This window comes from Barbatula barbatula (genome assembly GCF_947034865.1).
Source record: "Barbatula barbatula genome assembly, chromosome: 12".
In the NCBI taxonomy this organism is placed as follows: Eukaryota; Metazoa; Chordata; class Actinopteri; order Cypriniformes; family Nemacheilidae; genus Barbatula; species Barbatula barbatula.
The window spans coordinates 22,733,495-22,754,757 of NC_136775.1; the positions used below are offsets into that span (position 1 = coordinate 22,733,495).

At 39.8% G+C, this 21,263-nt stretch overlaps 1 protein-coding gene across 1 annotated transcript; it reads right to left on the reverse strand.

The window, feature by feature from the left end:
- Positions 1 to 973: 973 nt before the first annotated feature.
- On the reverse strand, positions 974 to 20,980 carry znf407 (zinc finger protein 407). The gene is made up of 9 exons (XM_079469810.1): positions 20,924 to 20,980; positions 12,119 to 15,037; positions 9,491 to 9,605; positions 9,257 to 9,331; positions 7,886 to 8,052; positions 3,690 to 3,773; positions 3,494 to 3,614; positions 2,858 to 3,036; positions 974 to 2,381 (listed from the first exon to the last, which is right to left on the reverse strand). Exons 2-9 carry the CDS (start codon positions 14,976 to 14,978, stop codon positions 1,552 to 1,554), a joined length of 4,431 nt encoding a protein of 1,476 aa, XP_079325936.1. The 5' UTR covers positions 14,979 to 15,037; positions 20,924 to 20,980; the 3' UTR covers positions 974 to 1,551.
- Between the last annotated feature and the right edge of the window lie 283 nt (positions 20,981 to 21,263).

Consider the following 21,263-nt stretch of genomic DNA (forward strand, 5'->3'; position numbering starts at 1 on the left):
TGTGCTTCCTGCAGTATGCTGAACCTGCAGCAGACAACAGGATTTTTCTCATTATTGCTGATGAAGTGGAAATGATAAAATGGTTTTTGCTTTGAGAAAAGTATATGGTATAAAAACTTACACTTGTGAAAGCATATCAAAGTCTGAGACATTTCTTCACCAGAATGCATTGAATTTATTAGGCGGCAGTAGATTTTGCGCAAGGCCGCATGAAGTAGAACACTATTTGGCAGATACGTTGTGTAGAAGCGTGTACAGTAAATAGGATATGCGCTGTAATGTATGTAATGTAGCAGAATGAATCTAGTGCGATTTATGCCTCAACAACATTTAGTCGCTCCTGCTTGCTCACTTTATTGTAAAGAGGTGAAGCATCGCTCTAACTTCACTTTGCTTTGATTCTCATCACCTCTCTTCAAATACACTCTTGATTGTATTTGAGAACATCGGTGTGCGCATACACAACTGTACACATCCTTTGGGACATTTCTATGTGTAAAATATTGTGAAATAATATACATGTACAATGGAACATTGTGTATTGCAAAGTTGCCAATTATTTCCAATGAAGATCAAGAATTTGATGATACACAAAACTAAAGTGACATGCCACTGATGTTTATTATTTTGTTCTATGAGTGAAGCGTGATTCACGTTTTAGCATTTTTTTCTTTGTTATTCAAAACCTCAGTATCATCATAAATACACTTTTTTTTGAAGGGGCATTATTTCCCATTGCAGTTCAAATACACCGTAACAATGTGGGTCAAATAAATAGCTATTTGATTTTCTGAGGTTTATATTCCACACAATCTTAATAATACAGAAAAAAGAAAAGTAATCTAACCTCTTTAGCACCACTGTGACTAGTGTTATCACATTATGCACAGATTTGTTAGAATTTATTTACACACCTTGGATAACGTTGTATGCTGCTTTGGATTAGAGGTTTAAAAAGAAAACAATGCTGCAATAAAAGTTTTTTTTTTATTAGAAAAGAGGACGAACAGCATTATTTAATGCTTTACTTTAATAATGAATGCCAGACTGAAAAAAAGAAAAACAATCCAACACAGATCACAACAATCCCACTGAAGTCAAATTCTTAAATAGCAACAGATTATAAACATAATAGTAGGTACTATCAGATTGAAGTTCATCTTTTTTCTTGGTGATGAATATATATATGTACTTTTTATTTTAAGGTCAGCTTTTGTGTGCTGGAATTTTATTGAATCGGACGTTTAGCCCTCAATTCACAAACAAGACATTGTAGTTTAAATTTGACAAAGTTTATGTTAAACAAGGTTTTGTTAGTCGTCTAAAAAAGTCGAGTTTAGCATTTTAATTGGATAACTGTGCCAATGTGACCCTGGGATCAGCAAGCAAAATTCTGCGTTTTCATAGAACATCAGTGAATCCCAATTAGCTTGCTTTTGAATGGTCACAGGAAATGATCCTGATGAGTCTCTGAAGGAAAGAACACTAGTGCGCTATCATTTAAGTAAAATAAAAGTATCAAAAAGATTAACAATCTGTCATGCCTTCCCCTCACTCTGGACAAATTTTGGAGTACACTATTGTCTGCTCTCCAGATGGGTCTTCTATAGTGCCCTCCACTTGTAGAGTTGAGCCGTCAAGCTGCGTGACTATGTAATGTGTCCCCTCGTCATTGACGACAACCTGAGTAAGACCCTCTCTCATCATTATCTGACTAGCTGCAAACTGTAGCACCTCTTGCATTTCCTTGGATGCGGACTCATGGGTAGAACCCAGTACCTCAGCCATCACACCCACTGATTCGGTGACCTCTTCATACACATGCCCTTCACTCTGTCTCTCTGCCTGGGATATATGACCTTCGATCTCTTCTGGGATCGAGACCGTGGTGGTGGTAATCTCTCCCTCTCCCGCGCTGTCCTGTTGCCCCAGCTCTGTAACAGCACAAAGCAAGGCATCCAGAGCGGACTCTGACATACTGGTGGGAGCACCCATGCCTTCGTGTCTGGTTTTTCCTACACTCTCCCCAGATGACTCCACAAGCACATATTGAGTGGTGGCACCTGGAATCTGCCCTTCTCTGAGCTGGGCCTCCACTGAGGACACATCTTGCCCAGAAGTGATGAGCTGCCCATCCTCAGTGATGTGCAGCACCTCGGCCATTTGACCGGACATAGCGAGGGTCTGTAGAGTGGCGGCCGCAGACTCTTCCAAGGCCTGATTGATGGCCACCTCTCCCCCATCATAGCCCTGAATGATGATAACCTGCTGTACCGTCTCCGAGTCCAGTTTGGTTTCATCTGGGGCAAAAGCAGCCTCTGTTTGCACAAAGGACGCCCCCTGTCCCTTCAGACGACACTCGAAAGACTTGGACACAATACCTGGCACAAACACGAGAGAAAAGAGACACTAGTAGTGAACACTTTTGACAACTTTAGTCATTAACCCACGAGTGCAAATCTTAATGTTACAGCATGTGCACCGTCAGCTGCATGAAAGTGAACATGTACAAAGTTCCGAGCTAAACAAGAACGTGTCACTCCTGTCGCGGGTGCCCTGTACTGGAAGAATGCAATAGGTGATCATTTTGTGTGATGGGAGCTTTTTCCTGGGGCTCAACATAATGTAATACTTTACCACATTAATAGTCAGCTACTTTTGTGTTATCATTTCAACAAGTATCTGTCATTATATTTTATGAATCTTTCTGTGACATCCTCATGCCCATGTAAGATTGACAGACAGACATCAACTTCATTGTGTTGTGTTCCATCGTGTAAGTCATAGATGTCAGTTTCTTGACAGAAAAAGAAAATATAAACAAATGAAACAAAAATGATTTAATTAAAAAAGATACCTGCGTGAAGATAAGCCAAGTCTGGGTTTTCAATGTCAGGGTGGGTCTCTTTGAGATGGTTTCTAAAGTCCATCGGTGCATTGGTGCCGTAGCTGCACAACGGGCAGTTATACATCATTACTCCCTCATGCTTGCCTGTGTGAAGGATGTGCTTACGGATGTTCTCTGCACAGTTGGATCTGACCAAAAAAAAAAACATCGGAAAGGGTGAGATAGAAAGAAGTGACTATCCATCAAGAAGGAAGTGACTTTCTGACTATACAAGAAATACACATAAAACTAAATGCATTAATGCTAAAGATAGAAACAATGCGAGGAATAGATCATTTATTATCACTAGCTTTTCTGTCACATTACCACAAACACTTTGTGTGTGTACACACACACCCACTACGTGACTCAAGCTTCCGAGTCCGTTCGCTCTAATGGATATGAAATGGGCAAGAAAGTAGTTTTACCATCGAACAGCATTTAAAAGACGATAACATGACAAACATTGAAATCTCACACGTCCTGTGCGGTGGTAATTGCGTTGTGGCCGCATTACCACCTCGGGGTGTGCATTCATTTTCAAATAACTATAGGTTCCAATCATAATTGTTTAAGAAAAACTGAGCTGAGATGACTTCTTCATACCTGTAATTACACCAGGGACAGCGGTAGGGCTTCTCACCAGTGTGCACACGTTTGTGGCGTGTCAGGTGAGACTGTGTGGTCGAGGCAAAGTTGCACAATTGACATTTAAAGGGACGTTCGCCTGCAGTAAATAACCACATGCATTAAAACACCAATTAGAAAAGACACATGTAACTGTAGATGTTTGTGCGTGTACCTGTGTGCTGGCGGCGGTGTTTGGTTAAGGCATGACGGGTCCCACCGGCAAACCCACAGAGATCACAAAGGAAAGACTTCTCCCCTGAGAGAGCAAAACAAGAGATGAAGAACAGGAAGAAGAGTGATAGTAACTGTTTTAAGAATAACATGTTCAAGTTATTAATTCAAGTTTTATGCAAAGATGTACAAAAGGACAAATTCTTGTGGCTCACAGTAGCACATTGCTATATTTGTTATGTAGATTTTAAACACATCTTTCCACCAGTGGTTGACTTGATTTATTCATATTTTCCACCGCTTATATTTCTCTTCACACCACTGTACGCAAAAGTGAGAGCCGTAGTTAAACAAAACAATCGCTAGAAAACTACCCCCCCTATCATGCAACTGACTTCAGTCTTGAACGCATTAATGTATGCTAAACAAAGTTCTTCGTGTAAAAACGAATGTAGATATAAATTACATTTTCAAAATGGTGTGTTTCAATTGGCTATGTTTCAAATGAGATCGGTCTGCGGCAGAGTCGGCGTCCAGACCTAAATCCAGACCTAAATCTGAAAGATCTATATAGAATGACAATGAACGATTTAGAAAAGAAGACAGCGCTGAAATTTGCTGTTTTGCCGACCGGATACGGCAAGAGTCAGTTAGCTCCAATGATCTATAGAATGACATTCTACTCTAGAATGTTAGCTCCAATGATCTATCTATATAAAATGTCATTATATATTTTGATTCCTAATACACAACAGATGACGATTGTTAGGTTAAACGTTCAGAATATGGTTAGTATAGTCTAGTTCAGCACTTTGCGAATGGACAGCGACTCAAGTAGCACGTAGTAGCCTATTCTCGCGTTCTATGAGTTCAGTAGCCTACATTTAGGGGAAAATGTACATTTTTGGGAAACGCACGATGAATTGCGGCTAACGTTCATAACCTTTCACGTAGAGAGCGCTTTTAAGAGCTAAGATAGGCTAGGCTACATCGTTATCGGGAAACCCGGCCCAGAACAGATAGCCTAAACAACAGAACAGAACAGGACAGAAAATAATAATATAAATATAATATAGGCTAAATAAAAAACATAAAATAGGCATACAATAAATAGCTATATATTTTTTATACATAAATAATTAACAAATTACGACGACAAAAATAAAAAACTGAATCAGTTAAAAAGAATTTCCCCATCAAACAAATGTCTGCGTATGGACCAGTTAAATCAGAAGACAAAAATTCGCCTGCAGAGAATAAGGATGTCACAACAATAATGAGCTACTCACACAAGGTATAAGGTTTAACAGATTTTTTCGTTTTTGATTTGCTTAGAATGCAAATTTTGTAGAACTTGAGTAATAGATAAAGATCAAATAAAATACAGAAAATGGAAAAAATGTAATACAGAAAATACAAAGTGTGCTTCAACAAATAAAATAAACTCTTTAAACACTGTTAATTCTAATGTAAATTCTCTAAAGGACTCATTTTCTAAACGAAAAAAAATTAAGTACAAAAATAAATGTATATTCTGTTATTACTTTATGCTAATACTTGCATATATGCTAAAATATAATTTTTAACCTGGGTTACACACCTCCCAGCAGTTTATGCACGCACCAAGCAGAAATGACATAAGCCCATATATCTTTACAGACAGCCAAGTATAAAACACAAATGCAGTTAGAACCCACAAACATTCATCAACAATTCACCTGCTTAGTAGGCCTTATGAAAGCCAGGGCTGGCTTCAATAAGTGAATTTGTTCACAATAAGTTACCCTCAGAAGAGTTGCAGGCGACGAGTGTTGCTACTGAATCATCTAAGTACCGTGTCCTTCCATTCGCTTGTGCATTTGCGTGTCAAGTCTTTCTCGAATGCAAGCTGCACTAACCTGGCCTTTCTCTCGTGTAGCATTGTGCGTCTGTGCTTTGGGCATGGCAATCAGATGGTTGTGGTATGTTGAGATGATGTGCTGTATGGTCCAGTCTCCCTGCATTGCTTGCTTTTGTGACATTAAAAACTCTTTAGCAGCTTCAAACTCAGCGTCAACAATAATCGGTTGTGACAGGTCGAGAATATGCTTCACAGCTTTCACATCAAGAAAGTTATCGGCCTCTGGATTTAGTGCTGCAATTGCACTGGCCAGTTGTGATTTGTGCTCGCTGAATCTACGCTCCAGTTCCCCAACCACCGAATCAATAGTGTTGTAGTAAAATCTCCGAAGTTCAGTTTCCAAGTCATCATCACCTCTGTGTCCTCCCGTAGACCCTGTAACGATGTAACCATCCATCTGTGTGCTCTCTATGCATCTTCGTTTGGGCCCAGGTCTCAGTGACTCGCTGGTGTGCGTGGCAGTATCCAGTTTTTTAACACATGCTGTTGCACTCGCCACAACACTTAAACCTGTCAACAAGTCAGTATCCTCTCTCTGTAGAAGTTTGTTTGGAGGGTCCAATAGAGAAAGGACTATGTGGGTTAAGTTGCCAAGGAAAAATGAAACTTGGCTCAGATATCTCACGCAGCAGACCTGTAGCTTCCATTCTCATCTCTGAGCCATAGTTCAGCATCGGTCAGAATCGAGTTAAATGACTTAAGAATGACTGATACAGTGGCAAGATGCCCTGTCCATCTCTGCTCCAGTAGACGTTTAAGATGCGCACCTTTATAATGCATAGCAACAGTTGGCTTTCTACAGAACTTGTACAGGAAATCGCACACCTCGAAAAACTCTAAAAGTGCGGTCTCCGCAGACATGGCATGAACAACAACCAAATGCAACTGATGGTTAAGGCAGTGCACATATGGTATCTCACGTCCAAGTCTGTCCTGTAGAATTTTCTGAACACCACCACGTTTCCCCGACATAAGTGCAGCTCCATCATATCCAAGCCAACCTTGTTAAGCTCAGTCAGAACGGTGTCAATTAATGTCTGTGCGTCACCTTTCTGAGCCGTAGCGATGCACAGCAGACGCTCTGTAACTTCGCAAGACTCATTCACTAACCGAAGCAAAATCGATATATTTTCACATCCTTTGGGGTCACGTGTTCCATCAACTTTCAAAGTGTAATAGGACTCACCAACTTCCTCCACTATAGCCTCAGTCACCACATTACTGAGTGTTCTTATAAGTTCATTTTGCATATCATGACAGGTGTAAGTGGCATTGGAGGGATTGTCTTCACCACATTAGCCAATTCAGGATCCTTGTGGAAAGTGTATAGTGTTTTCAACCAAGAACGCATTTAACAAAGAATTATCGCCCCTTACTTGTGCGGACACACATCTTCTTTATTAAACGCGGGCTGCGCGGACATAAGTCGACTATATTTTCGTGTGATATAATAATGTATTTTTATGGTTATGTTTACATTCCATCTCGGTGGATAATGTATATTATATTTCTTATTCTTTGTACATTCTTTAGTAATTACACAAAATCTGTAAAAAGTACATTTGAATATATCTGATGCATCCTTTTAACAAAAGTTTTTAATTTCTTATCTTGCCAAACATTTTTTTGGTCACTGATCCATAAACAGCCACAGAAAACCAACTGAGACAACTTCTCTAAATTATCTATTTTTAAGTATTTGTTAAGATTTTTTTTTTGTTTCATTCTGTTAAGTTAATTTCTTCCAAATACCAAAAAAGATTTACAAAATGTTTAGAAAAATGAATTTGAAAGAATAACACACACGCACATCTTCGAACTTTTATAATTGATTCACCCTGTGTCATTTAAAACCTGTTAATGACTCTTTCTTCTGTGGAACACAAAATATATCTTTAAAGAATGTTCCAGTGGTTTTGTGTCCATATAGCTTGGTTTTCACAGACTAGGTCACATATTTTATTTTTGGGTGAAAATGATACATTTTCAATATGATTTGAACTACACCTGGCTAACTAGCAGTTACACCATGCGTTTGCTATACAACCAAAGGAGTTGTCCCTTCACACTCACTGCGGTAAATGACTCCTCAACTAGCTCCCCCTTACATCTTCCAGATTGATATGAAGCTATTAAGTATTACTGTTTTATTAGGCATATTAATAATACATTCAAAAGACTTCATTCTCAATTTCCTATTTTGTTACTGACAACAAGCTGAGACACCTGTATTGAGCAGCCCAACCTGTTTCAATACTGAGACGATGAGCACTTGAGTGTTGTGGGTGGGTACAAACCTGTGTGTGTTCTGAGATGGTCTTTCATTGCAGACAGAGTCAGAAAAGCATAATGGCATGAAGGCCAACTACACTTAAACGGTTTGTTTCCCATATGCAGCTTCATGTGGTTATTCAGAGCCCATTTCTCACTAAAGCTCCGCTCACACATCTCGCACTCAAACTTCCTGGAAGAAAACACATTTTACATGTTCAAAATGTACAAATGTAAGTTCTACAAGTTATTTAGTAGCTGCAAAATAATAAATCAAAAAATGTACACACATCATTCCCTACTGGCTATTTTTAGGTTATGTCATAAAACATTATTTATCAAGCCTTGTAGCCACTCACGTAAACAGATTTCAGCCATAGATATGGAAGGATGGCGCAAAGATTCGGCACAGAAATGATTGCAGTAGTTTCAGCTCAGTGATGGATGTTATATAAACGGTGGATATAACTCTGGATTTGGAGATTGTTTGAAACTGCTAGATGGAGCGGCACCAGAGCTAAAAGAGGCCGGACATGAACCGTACACATCGAGTGAAACTGAGTCATATGTATGTGTTTTTTTGACAATGCACGCACGCGTCATATGCTTTCGGAAAATAACCATTCAGCTATATCTGTTCTTTACAAATGTGATCAAACTAAAGTCAAGTCTGCTTTATTTATATAGCGCTTTTTACAATTTTCATCGTTACAAAGCAGCTGTACAAGAAAACATTGACTATAAGCAAAACATATGCAGGTCAAAACACCGGTCAAATATCAGACACACTATAAACTCCTATATGCTGTGTTAATTAAATAAAACTATTAAAATATCGGTAGTCTTTAGAATTTTAGAGTGCGATACTATTCTGTAAGTACTCAAGATGAACATGAGATATGCAGAACTGAGTTATGGCCACTTTAAGTGATACAATTATTGCAGTGTGACTTTAATGAGTGTTTATTTCATATTCATATAGAGAACAGACACTGCAATGTTTTTTTTCATAGGACTATTCAGTTTTTCTTTAAGGCTAAATAGAGCAGTGTTTCCCATTCATTCCTAATGTTTAGCACCAGTGTCTCTTTTACTAGATTTAGTGAGTTTTCTGACCCCCTGATTTTTGTTCATCAGAACCGCATAAAGACAACCTAGCCTATTTTTGGAAAGCTTTAATTAAATTGAAAAATTTCAGCAGTACTGCCCTGCGAGATGCATGCGCGAGGTCTCGATTCCCCAGTGCAGGGATCATCTCTCTCGGCGTCTACTCTATGCAGTGAGTGGCAGAGAGAAGCAGCACATTCAATTCACCATACGTCGGCAGCTTTGTGAATGAAAGTGTGTTCGACTTGATGCGAAACAGCTCAACATGCAAAACAGAATGAATTACCCACCGCTCTTTGGGTTGGCCCAGTCCATGTTTCCCCAACAGATGGGTGTTAAGATGCTTTTTCATCACGAATGCCCATCTGTAACAATTAAACAAGCACATCAACACTGAATTTAAAAAAACAGAGCATACATAAAGACTAAAATGTCATTTTTAATCATAGCATCTTGTTATGTACAGTGCCCTCCACTAATATTGGCATGCACTGTGGCTGTAAAATATCTTTAGTGCTACTCACCCACATATGTGACACTTGTACTCTCTCATGCCCAGGTGCCTTTTGACGTGGTTGCGGGCATCACCTAACTGAGCGGTGGCGAAGTTACATATCTTGCACATGAATGGTTTGGATCCTATAGAGGCCAAACAATAAGGACATTAATTGCCGAGGGCCCATGACCACTTTGTGCCACTATAACCATCAACTTCCAAGTGAGAGATGAACACATCAAAGCTCATTCTCTATGAAGTAAGACAGCCATATTTGAAATAAACCATGCCTTGCCATTAGCTCGATGTCACAGGTTCTCTTGTAAAATACATCTAACACTGCAACAAAATCATGAGCAGACTTTAAATACGCAGACATTTAAGTGATTAAATATACTAAAATGTATTAGTATGTATAATAAGCAGAGAATATTGCATCATGTAAATGAGTGGACACATTTAACGTATGTTTCCTAACTGATACTGATATTACAGATTTTTACCTTACTTTTAGATTACAATATAGCTGGTTGTGCATGTAAATGATCTGCAAAGTAACAAACCCCAAAGCCCATGCTAAATGGACAGCAGGGGTTTTCTGCAAAAGGATACTTTTGACAATGTACACAATGGCGCCTCCCCCTATATGAAGTGCAGAAGTCGCTCTTTGAATACAAACATGTAATATGCTATTTAATATGCCAATTATTGAGAATAACGGTTGGAATTTGAAAGAACAGAACCTGCAATAACTTTCCATCTCAGAATAATAGTCTTAAAGACGGCCACAGAGCTCAGTTTTCCCGACAATGTGGATTCTGCTTTTCTTAACATACTACTCTTTATCAAAGTGGATACTGAATTTGATCTTGCTGGATTTAACATTTTGGAATGTTGTAGGAACTCAAGTTTGTCCGCATTGTCAGGAAAACAGAGCTCTGTGTCCAGCAAACAATGAAGCCGATGTGGCTGCCTTTGGAAGCGCACTGATGGCGGAGACATGGAAAGGATGGAGCATGTGCTTAACAGATCTGACAAACTTAAGATTGCATTCCAAATGTTTTAGCCAACATGTTACTCGTCCACCCATGGACAAATAAACTTTTAAATATGCTCATAATAGCATCCCTTTATCCAAGTTAACGGTGGTGTTAAGAGAGAATGTCTATGTAAAGCAACTTACGTGGTACGAATACAATTTTGAAATGATAAACTGCGACAATTGACAAAAAAGTCGACTGTAAGGGGGCAGCACTAGCTGTAAGACAGCTGAGGTAGACCAGATCTGAGATCAGTTATCTATGTATTTTCTAAAATATTGGCAGCACTTAACACAGTTTGTCTTAGGCAATTGTGTCACAACTTTTATTACTAAAACTACCGAGGTCCGGACCTCGGGGACCTCAATGTTGGATACGACTCTGTTTTCATTTATTGTTCAGATTACATTTTTGTACACGTTTGCAGACTGTTTTGCACTGTTTGCCTGGCCGGGGGGGCTGCTAGAATTTGATAGTCCTATTTCATTAACACTGCATATAGGAATTTATTGTGTGTCTGATATTTGACCTGTGTTTTGATTTCCATAACCTTTTATGTTTTACTTATAGTCAATGTTTTCTTGTACAGCTGCTTTGTAACAATGAAAATTGTAAAAAGCGCTATATAAATAAAGCTGACTATATATGACCAAACACTTAAACAATAAATCACACAAGTGAAGTCTTACCTGTTTACCGGTCTAAGGGCTTACCTGTTATTTCAAAATCTGTCAATAGGAAAAACTATTGATCACGTGTTATTTTGCGATGACAAAGGTCTGGATGTACATTATCCCTTTTATGTACAATCATGTTTATTTGACATCAGGAAAAGAGAAAACCACAGACAGTATCCCGGGGGAGATCGGGAGCATAAGAGGACAAGCGACCGGACCGTCAGTGAGAGAGGACCAGGCCTGGTTTTTAGTTGTGGTTTGTATGTGTGTCGCCTACAGTCGCCTGTGAGGAGGCTGCCGGCTGTCTATTTACGTTTATATTTAATAATTAAAGATGTTGAATGTTTGCCATTTCCCAAAAAGATTTGGTAGTGACAGAGTCGATATAAAAAACTGGATGAGTAACAACTTTTTACAACTGAACTCAGACAGAACAGAAGTGTTACTTATTGGACCGAAACCACCATACCTAACATCCAAGAATACTGCTTAACTATTGACGGATGTTCCAAAGAATCTTGGCGTTTTATTCGATAGTACTCTGTCATTTGAGAGCCATGTTGCCAATACCTGTAAAATGCATTAAGTGGCGACCTGACAAGAGGTGAGATGATAGAGCTGGATAAAGAAGGACGCAGTGTCTTAACATGTCTTCACTACAAAATTTCAACTGCTATTAGATTATTAATGATAATCATAAATCTATAATTTACCTAATAACTAGTTTTTTTTTATTTAGTCTAGTTGTGCAAGCACTGGCAAGCTTGTGCAGAGGCTTCAGCTTTTGCCAGAGGGGAACTGGAATCCCCTGGTTGAGCATATTGTGTGTGTGGAGTGTTTTGTATGTGTGTGTCTGTCTTCTGTGTTTTCACCTTTTTTGTTTTTACTTGTATAACTTTACATGTTTTGCTTATATAGACTTGATAGAGGGAGGTGTACCTGTATGTGTGCGAACATGAGCCAGGAAAGCCATGGAGTTGCTGCTCTTGCAGACTTTGTTGCAGTACTTGCACACATTGCCCTGGTTCTCCTGACGCTCTCGATTGATTTGCTCGGTGTCCTCCAGCACATATTTGTTCACTTCTCTAAGCATTTCCTCATGTTTCTCTTTGATGTGCACGAACAGGTCCTGCTCTGTTTGGCATGGCTCATTGCACCTGACACATTTAAAACTAGCGCCTCCTTCTGGAAGATCTTCAACGCTTCCCTGCTGGTTGCGCATGTGTGTGGCGCTGCTCAAGTGCTGCTGCAGGTTACTTTCAGTGTAGAAAGACTTTCCACAGAGCAGGCAATGGAAATGCTTCTGCTTGGATGGATGCTTCATGGAGATATGGACATTTAGGCCACTTAAGCCATCTGCCAAAAATCCACAGTCCTCGCAGCGGATCTGTGGGTTTGGCATGGTGGTCTTTGTCTCAGGTCTGACCAGTGTTTTGGGCTTTCTGGCATCCTGCTGTTGTGACGCGTCTATATTCTGGTCTCCTTCAGGTGACCCCTGCTCATGCTCTGCTAAGGCTTTTAAGGAAAAAATGCACACATCGATTGGAATAGTTTTGTCAATTTGTTTTTCCTTAAAGGCACCATCATCTCCCAGATCAGTCATTTTGTCCTCATCAAGCATGCATTCTTCCTCCACCTCGCCCAGTGCTGCATCTTTCTCCGCCTTCATTGCCTGGACTGTATCAGACATGGCTGACTCCGCTGCTGATTCTTTGCCCTCGTTGGGTGTGATCTCAAAAGCAGTCTCTGAAGTTTCATGCTTTGTAGTTGTGGTGTTGTCAGCTGCTGTTGGATCAGAACTGTCAGAGATCGGGTCTGATCCTGCGTGTGTCTCTGCCTCATCACAAGTGCGCTCAATACTGCCTGAAATGAGATCAGATGGACTTTTCTGTCTCTCCAGATAGCTCTGACGTTTCTGCTTGTGCTTTTCTGTTGCTGCGTGCCGAAACATCTCCCTGCGAGTCACAGTGTAGTAGCTGCACGCAACACAGACAAACTCAAAATCTTTTGTGTGCTTACGCCGCACATGGAGAGCAAGAGACAGTGCAGAGTGAGCAACAAAATCACACTGAGAGCAAGAATTTGCCACATGATCTTTGCTTTTGTTACAAGGTACACCGGAGTGATTTTCATTCATGTCATTGATTGTTGTCTCAATTTCTGCTACTTTGTCAACTAGCTGTGCCTCATTTTCCTTTTCTTGACTTGGCTGCTCATTGTCTAGTGGAACTACTCCGGTGCCTTTACCTTCGGCTGCTTGCATTTTGTTGATGTGCTTTTTGGTTTCACAGTGGCGGTCCATGTCTCCTTTTGTCACACAGTAGTAGTTGCATAGCTTACAAACAAAGCTGTACATTCGACTGTGCTTGCGTCGTATATGCACGCTGAGGTTGGTTGCATTGGAAGCTACGAGTCCACAATGGCTACAAACAGTCACATTAGATGTCTTTGGTCTGCCTCGCTTCTGCTTGCAGGAGCCTTTTCTTACTTTCTCAGGAGGCTCTACTAATACATTCAACTCAACACACTGTTTTTGAACTATTTCTGCATCTTCTTCCTGATCATCAGAGAAAATCACAACGATTTTTTCAACACAGTCCTTAAACAGAGGGCTAATGTTTTGCTCTTTGGCCAGCTCCTGGTGGGCTTCTTCAGACAGGTGGATTTCCATAGATTCTGTTGTGTTGGTGTAGTAATGACATGCCCTACAGTGATAACGGTGCTCGACCGGATGATAATTTTTGATATGTTGAGCTAGCATCACTGTGCTGTCGGCTGTGAAGCTGCACATTTCACACTGATGCTGTGACACGCTTCCTGCAGACAGTGTTGGCGTATGTGTTGCTGATGGAGAGGTTACTGATTCTGGAGGAGTTGCCTCCTCTGCTTTTGACAACTCTTGTTGCTCTAACATCTTTTTTTTGTGCTTATTGCTCAGGCAGTGCTTTTCATAATCACTCTTCGCAACGCAAGTATAACTGCAGAAATTGCAGAGGTAACTCATTTCAGTAATGTGTATCTGGATGTGTGTTTCCAAACTTAGTTCGTCTTTGAATTCATGTCCACAGTAGGAACATGCATACACAGTTTCAGGCTTTGAATGCCTTTGACCTCTGTGGCTTCTCTGTAGTATTTCATCACATTCTTTACTCTTCAACTTTTTTTCAATGTGAAAACTGCAACCTGCTTGCACATCACCTCTACATGCACTGGGCTCTACAATTTGCAGCAGCATCTTAGTAGGACTGGTTCGTTTATCCTCAGAGGTACCAACGTCAAAAGACTCATGTGTATGTTCACTGTCCGCGCTTTCATCCGATCGTTTATCAGCGTTCACTTCCTCTGACAGAGACGTTGAAGCATTTTCCATTTGGAGCTCTGGAAGTTCTTTTAACTGCAACCCTTTCTTTTGCACAAAGTTCTTTTCAGGTGCTGTCATTGCATCCGGATTTTCTTCAGGGACACAGTCGACGTTTAAGTCTATTCCATGAGAATGTTTCCTTTTTGAGTGAATTTTCAGTGCAGTTTGAGTTTTTGCTAAAAAACTGCAATGTGAACAAACCAAAAGCTCACTTATTTCTGAAGAGCTGTGTTCATTTGGCCGTGTCAAAATAGACCTCTGGTCCTGTGATATGCCAGTCACTACTTCTTCGCTTTCTTCATCCTCTCCTAGATTATTTGAAGCTTTAGTCCGTTTAGGTGCATATGGAACATCTTCAGTCTTAGTTCTGCTGGTGGCTTTGTTCTTGTCCTGTGAAATTTCTTTTCCAGATCTTAATTTCCGCTTTAGATTGTCCATTTTGCAGCCTGTTTTTGATGGATAACCAGCTAGCTTTATTTCAAAGATCCATGAGAATGCTGAAAAACAAAAGCAATCCACATAAAATATATATACTTTTATGTCATGATTACTATTATCATTATTATTCAATGTTAACTTAAACTTATAACATTAGGATTGATGGGGTACACAACCCAAGCAATGGGGTTAAATTATGAAAGACTGGAGTATCCATAAGCTCTGACCTTATCTGTTCTGTTTTCGGTACTGGAGAAGTATGTGGCACACACAAGCCTAACACTATTGTATGTTATTTGACTGAAAATACTTTTTTTATATGAAAAATCCATGCATGCTCAACCGCGCCACACGGTGTTCAATGAAGACACAGAGATGTTGCGCTGGGGACACTGTTAACATGCGGATCCTCCCATATTGAAAGCATTTATCATAACACTCAACAGTTACTATAATTTTATAAAGTCTTTCTTTATTAAGCCTACAGTACATTGTTATCTCACATTGTCAAACAAGATGCGATGAGGTACTGGGCCACTAAAGGGAGATACAGGTGGTGGAAAAATAGGAAGGGGAGTGAACAAATTGAAAATCTTTTGCTCTCCCCAAGAACATTAGGTTCCTTAGCTTTTGAAAAAGCTTTTTCAGATATTTCTTGAAGAAATCAGGACAGAAGTGGTCAAAACAAAAGTGGACAAAATAGACAGATTACAGCAGCATGTTTAAATGGGTATGTGCCTCTTTCGTCCACTTGTGATCCAATCGACCAAAACACATCTTATAAAGACTACAGGGAGACGCAGCAGGGGGCCAAAGGGCCACGGGTTGCCGCACCCTGTCCTAAAGAAATTACATACATTTGTCTAATTCTGCATGACTTCATATGGATCTACATTATCAGGAGATGAATCACGTTTAAAACGCTCATACACTTCTGCATGTGGTGACTGGCTGGTTTGGCAGCACTGTACAGACAGCCACTATTGACTTTCACTATTGACTCGCTCGCTCGCTCCAAGGAATTGGTTTAATTAATATTCCACAAAAAGGGAACATCACTGCATTACAATAATATATAGAACAGGAATCAAAGGACATGAAAATAAAAAAATTAAAATAAATGGAAAGGACAATCTCAATTAGTAAGAAAAATAATTTTAAGGCCATTTATGCGTGTAATGTGGTCAAATTACTGGGATCAAAACTATCATGTGATCATGTGGCCAAACAGTTGTAGCACAAGTATAAAATGTCTGTTCTTATCATTAAAAAAATATGCAAGAAAACTGCACGTTCATCACAAAAGTAGGCAGGTAACAAATTACATTTATGTTATATAACGATGGATAAATTAGGGCCATAAAGGTTTTGTATACCTATATTTCTTTTAAAGTTGCAAAGTTCTTTTTGACTATACAATAGTGGAATGTTTCTCCGCATAAATTATTGTAGTACACTATACTATTTACTATAGTAAAATTCATAGGTACCACAATGTTGTCAACCTTACTATAGTATACTACAGTGTTTATTACATTTTATCAATTTTCTTATCTTTGTTCAAGAGTGTTCGGTTAATGGGACTTTTATTTTGACGGGTCGTCCGGAAGATGCTTGAGTTTGTGTGTTTGAGGATAGCTTTATTAAATAGTTAAATGCTTGTGAAAAAAAACATTAGCGCAACTCCGGTTGATAAACTTCATAGCTGTGTCTGAAACCGCTCCCTATCTCCTATATAGTGCACTATATGGGATGTCTGCCATTTTGTAGTGGTGTCCAAACTGCTTCATTCCATACATTCTTTCAATCTTTTTTACCCACAATGCACACTCTGATTCTGTGTACATCCCACATTCACTATTTCCCATAATACAACACGAGACGTTAATGCCACGAATGTGACATGTAAATGTGACAAATAAAGTGAAAATGAATTTGAGCATTTAATAAAACAGAGCCACAAAGGTGTAATATAAGCTAACCGTTATGTTTATGACAAACGTCTGCAACAGTACTGTCAGACGCAGGCTATATACGGCAGTGTCCGAAATCACCCAAGCCGCGGTCACACCTGTCTTTTTGCTCCATTGCCGTCCATCCATAAGCATGCAACAGACAGGAAACGCAAGCTTCTGCTGCAAGGTTGCACATGCCGTTGCGTTACAAAGTTCAAGTTTGGCTAACTCTGGTATATTTAAATGGCCGGTATAGCAGACATAATGCTATTTTAAACTATCCTAAAGCAACAAGTCTGTATAATAGAATAAGGAAAATCCTTTAAGAACACTTCAATGTTTCACGCTCCATTTCCGGGAATGGCGTAAACATAGCAACAACTCGTTTGTTATCCACCATAAACTAGAAGTTAGCACGATGTGAGAGGTGTTTTTGCAGTTGGTCGCATCTGCTCCTCGACCAAGGTCTTGTTGTTAGTAGTGATGGGAAGTCCGTCTCTTTTATGCGAACTGGGTCTTTCGGACAGTTCGTTTCACTGAACCGGTTCAAAAGACCGGTTCACAGATTCTTAAAGGCCCTGACGTAATGACGACAAGTCTATAATCCCGGCGGGTATGAAAATACTACATTCAGGCTCAGCAGTCAGCACAACATGTAGAAATCATTAATCATAACTTCTGTCAGTTAACAAATCATGATCTGACATGTTCCATACAGTTCTGCAACTAAAGCACCCAAATACAGGCACAGTGATGTGCAGCAAACTGTGATATTTTAGACATAAGACATAAAGTACATAATTAAACTAAGCATTTTACAGAACTATATGATCCATGCGCAATCAAATACGATTTACTTGTTATTATATAAACTTGCGTTTTGTCAGATTGCTCCATAATATTTACGTGCTCGGTTCACGTGAGCACGTAGCATTAGGACAGCATCAGTTCTCCACACTGTTCGGTAGCCTCACTGTGTATCGCGTATGCTCAGACTCATCGGTTCTCAATCAAACGTGTCCGAAGGAAACCGCTCTCGGTTCAGTGTACTGCTGAATCGAAAGCTGTTGCAACCGGTTCTTGACTGGAGAACGAGAAACGCTCTTGCAGTGACACAAATGTAAATGGCACTGCAGATCTCAGTATCAGCTGCGCGTGCTCATTAGTTCTCTCTTCAGTTCAGTACTGTGACTAACTGAGTAATATAATGGTTTATTTCGAGTCAGAGGAACTGTCAGACACGCCAGAAAATGAGTAATTCAAGTCATTTGTGATTAAGTGCTTAGTGGAGACGCAAACTGTTTAGAACGGTTCAGCCCAAGGTTCACAGAAAACTACAGATGCACCGATACCAGTATCGGTATCAGGCCCGATACCAAGCTTGTGTACTCGTACTCGTAAAAAATTCCCCGATACCAAAGACCGATACCTCACGTGACGTAATTGACAGAACGTTCCAGTGCACACAGAGACACATGCCACGGCAGACACAATGTCATAGAGTGTTCACACCTAAATCGCGCTATTGGTGTGTAGTTGGACGCTTGAACATTTTGAGTTTACTCGCTTCATTCGCGCGTGGAATTCGCTTCATTCGCGAGTGAAATTCGATCATGGGAGGGGCTTCTGGCAGGCGGCTCCAGTCTTGTTGAGAAATGGCAGACATGGATTTTGTTGAGCAAGTAGCTGCGCATTATGTGCTATGAAAGGCTGAAGATAAATGTAGACTCGTTCGGCGCCGTGTCTGGGTCCAGAGGCGCAGTCCTTCAGAGGCGCAGTCCTTCAGAGGCGCAGTCCTTCAGAGGCGCAGTCCTTCAGAGGCGCAGTCCTTCAGAGGCGCAGTCCTTCAGAGGCGCAGTCCTTCAGAGGCGCAGTCCTTCATTGTTGTTTCAGATTTCTGCCTCCGCTCGCTATGTCATAATCACGTCACTACTAGAGCAAGCTCCTGATTGGTTAACACAGCGAAAATTTCCGCCAAAGTTCTGATTTTTCAACTCGCGCGAATAACACAAACGCTCAATTCGCGCCACCTTATTTGCGTGAATCGCACCGCAAGTAGGTCTATCGCGTCGTTGCATTGACTTAACATGTAAATCACTCTCTCTTAACGCTTCATTCGTGCTTAGCAGTGTGGAAATATTTCAAAATCAATGATGACGACCCATGCATGGCAATCTGCATGCTGATGTCCTTGGTTTTGCCCTTTGGAGGTTATTGGACACTGTGAATTTTGGGCTTTGAAATTTTTTATAAGCACATAAGATTGATTTATTTTTTCATAATATAAGTTGAAGTTGTTAAAAATAAAGATGCTGTTCATAAATGTTCAATAGTCTCATTGTGTTGTTCTTAGAAAATTGCCACAAACAAAAAAAAACTGTACAACAGGCGTCGGTATCGGTGAGTACCAGGGAAAAAGTATCGGTACTCGTACTCGATCCTTAAAAGGCAGTTTTCAGTGCTTTAGCTTCACCGCGTGGCCAGTTTGTGTAACAGCAGCGAAAAACGTGTCCTACTGAAAAAAAGACACTTGCATCGTCAGCGTGTAAATGTTTGTGTTCTATGTGAAGGGCTTCATAGGAAGCGCGTTATCGCAACGAACATCCGTGCCAAATAATCAAGGGCATTGTGGAGACTCTATTACATGACCATTTGCCTTTGTATAATGTCCTCATCACTATGATATTACTGGGTCATTCCGTGTCAACTTAACCAGAGGTCCTCGGCTCAATAGAAAATCTTTTTACACAAGCAAGACCAACATCAGTAGATAAAAGCCAAGATATTACATGCCACCGAGATTGGTATATCTAAAAGTAAAATCTGTTAATTTTAGCAATGCTTGATGCATTGTATGCCAATGATGACAGCTCAAAAATGAAGAAAGGGCAGTTTTGTGACATTTTTACAAAATGTGCATTTCTGTAACTGCAGAACCGTTAGAGGTACCCTAATATCCTTCCCCTTGTACATTTCTAAAGCCCTATAGGGTTCAGTACTAGAGATAGAAGGATCTTAATGTGGCTGCATTACAAAACTTCAACTGTACAGTACACATTTTCACTGATCAGTCATGACTAAATGTGGGTCATTTTCCAAAAATCTGGTACTTCATTTCTTTTATAGAGGAATGTCTGGAGAACAAATACTGTTGAAGCTAGAAATGTACCTTTTATCCTTCCATCAAAACCACTGCACTCAACAAAACCATTAAGTTACCGATTTACTGCTAACAGCTCAAATGAAAACTTGCTCTGAATAGTTTTTATATAAATATGATTCTTTATTTCTTCGAGTTAGATGTAAATCTGGATGCTGTTAATTATGGCCCGAGCATTGATAATGTGAGGAATTGCTCCGTTTGATAATCTTCAAAATAAATCACATTTTTGAGAGCCTAAAGATGCTCGAAAACTCATTTGTTTTGGTTTATTTACATCTTAATAGCATTTATACAGAATATGAAACAATAATAACAACATACAAAAAGACAAACAGAGTAGCGTTCATTTATCTTCCACAGCTCACTTTTATCTCAAAACAGATTAGCGAGTTAGCGTACACAGACGTAAATGTCCAAATGTCATACTGAGGTTTAATTAACTTGTAACTTCGCCAAAATGACGATTTTTAAGCCGCTATTTTGAGAACATTTATTATTTTTCTTGGAAAAAACGTCGTTGCTATGGTCTGTCCCATTTACTTCCTATTACCGTAAGCTTTTATTTGACAGGCGTGACTTTCGTCCAATGAAAAGGCTTATTTCTTGCATTCGCCCAATAGAAACAAAGTTTGGGTGGGTGTCTTTTTGCTACAAAGCTAGAAACGACGGCAGCACAGAGGCCCAAAAAGCGCATCATAATCGACATTCAAATGCTTTATTTTGGGCGCATCTCACAGACATCAACATAGTTCAAATGTATATGTCATAATATTAAACATCAGCTCTGTATTTATATTGCCAAAAAAGTTTTGTTTGAATGTCATTACCTGAGACGTTGCTCCTACTGTCACACTCCGCACTTTCCGCTCTAGTCACAAATGGCGCGCCGTAGTCTCTTGGCTGTGACGTCATATTCAAGCTGCTGCTGAGTCCTCCGGAAGAGAAAAGCAGTGTTCCATTTACGAAGTGTTCACTGCTCCCTACTCCACATCAAAGGCAACGTTAGTGTTGCGCATTGGCCTACATATGGAGATTTAACCTAATCAATATAATCATTACTTTTGTGTCTGCGTGTATTTATTGCTCGACAGCTGCAGACTATTTTAAACTGTAGCCTACTGAAATGAAAAATAAAAATACATTTTAAGTCTTCAAAAGGTTTAAACA

Bases quoted from the DNA above. Each gene is read 5' to 3' on its own strand.
- znf407 (XM_079469810.1), bottom strand. From the start codon at position 14,978: ATGGACAATCTAAAGCGGAAATTAAGATCTGGAAAAGAAATTTCACAG. The intron at 9,332-9,490 runs GTGAGTAGCACT...TAATTGTTACAG, and splicing joins TACAAGTGTCACATATGTGG to ATGGGCATTCGTGATGAAAA. The intron at 3,615-3,689 runs GTACACGCACAA...TATTTACTGCAG, and splicing joins ACACCGCCGCCAGCACACAG to GCGAACGTCCCTTTAAATGT.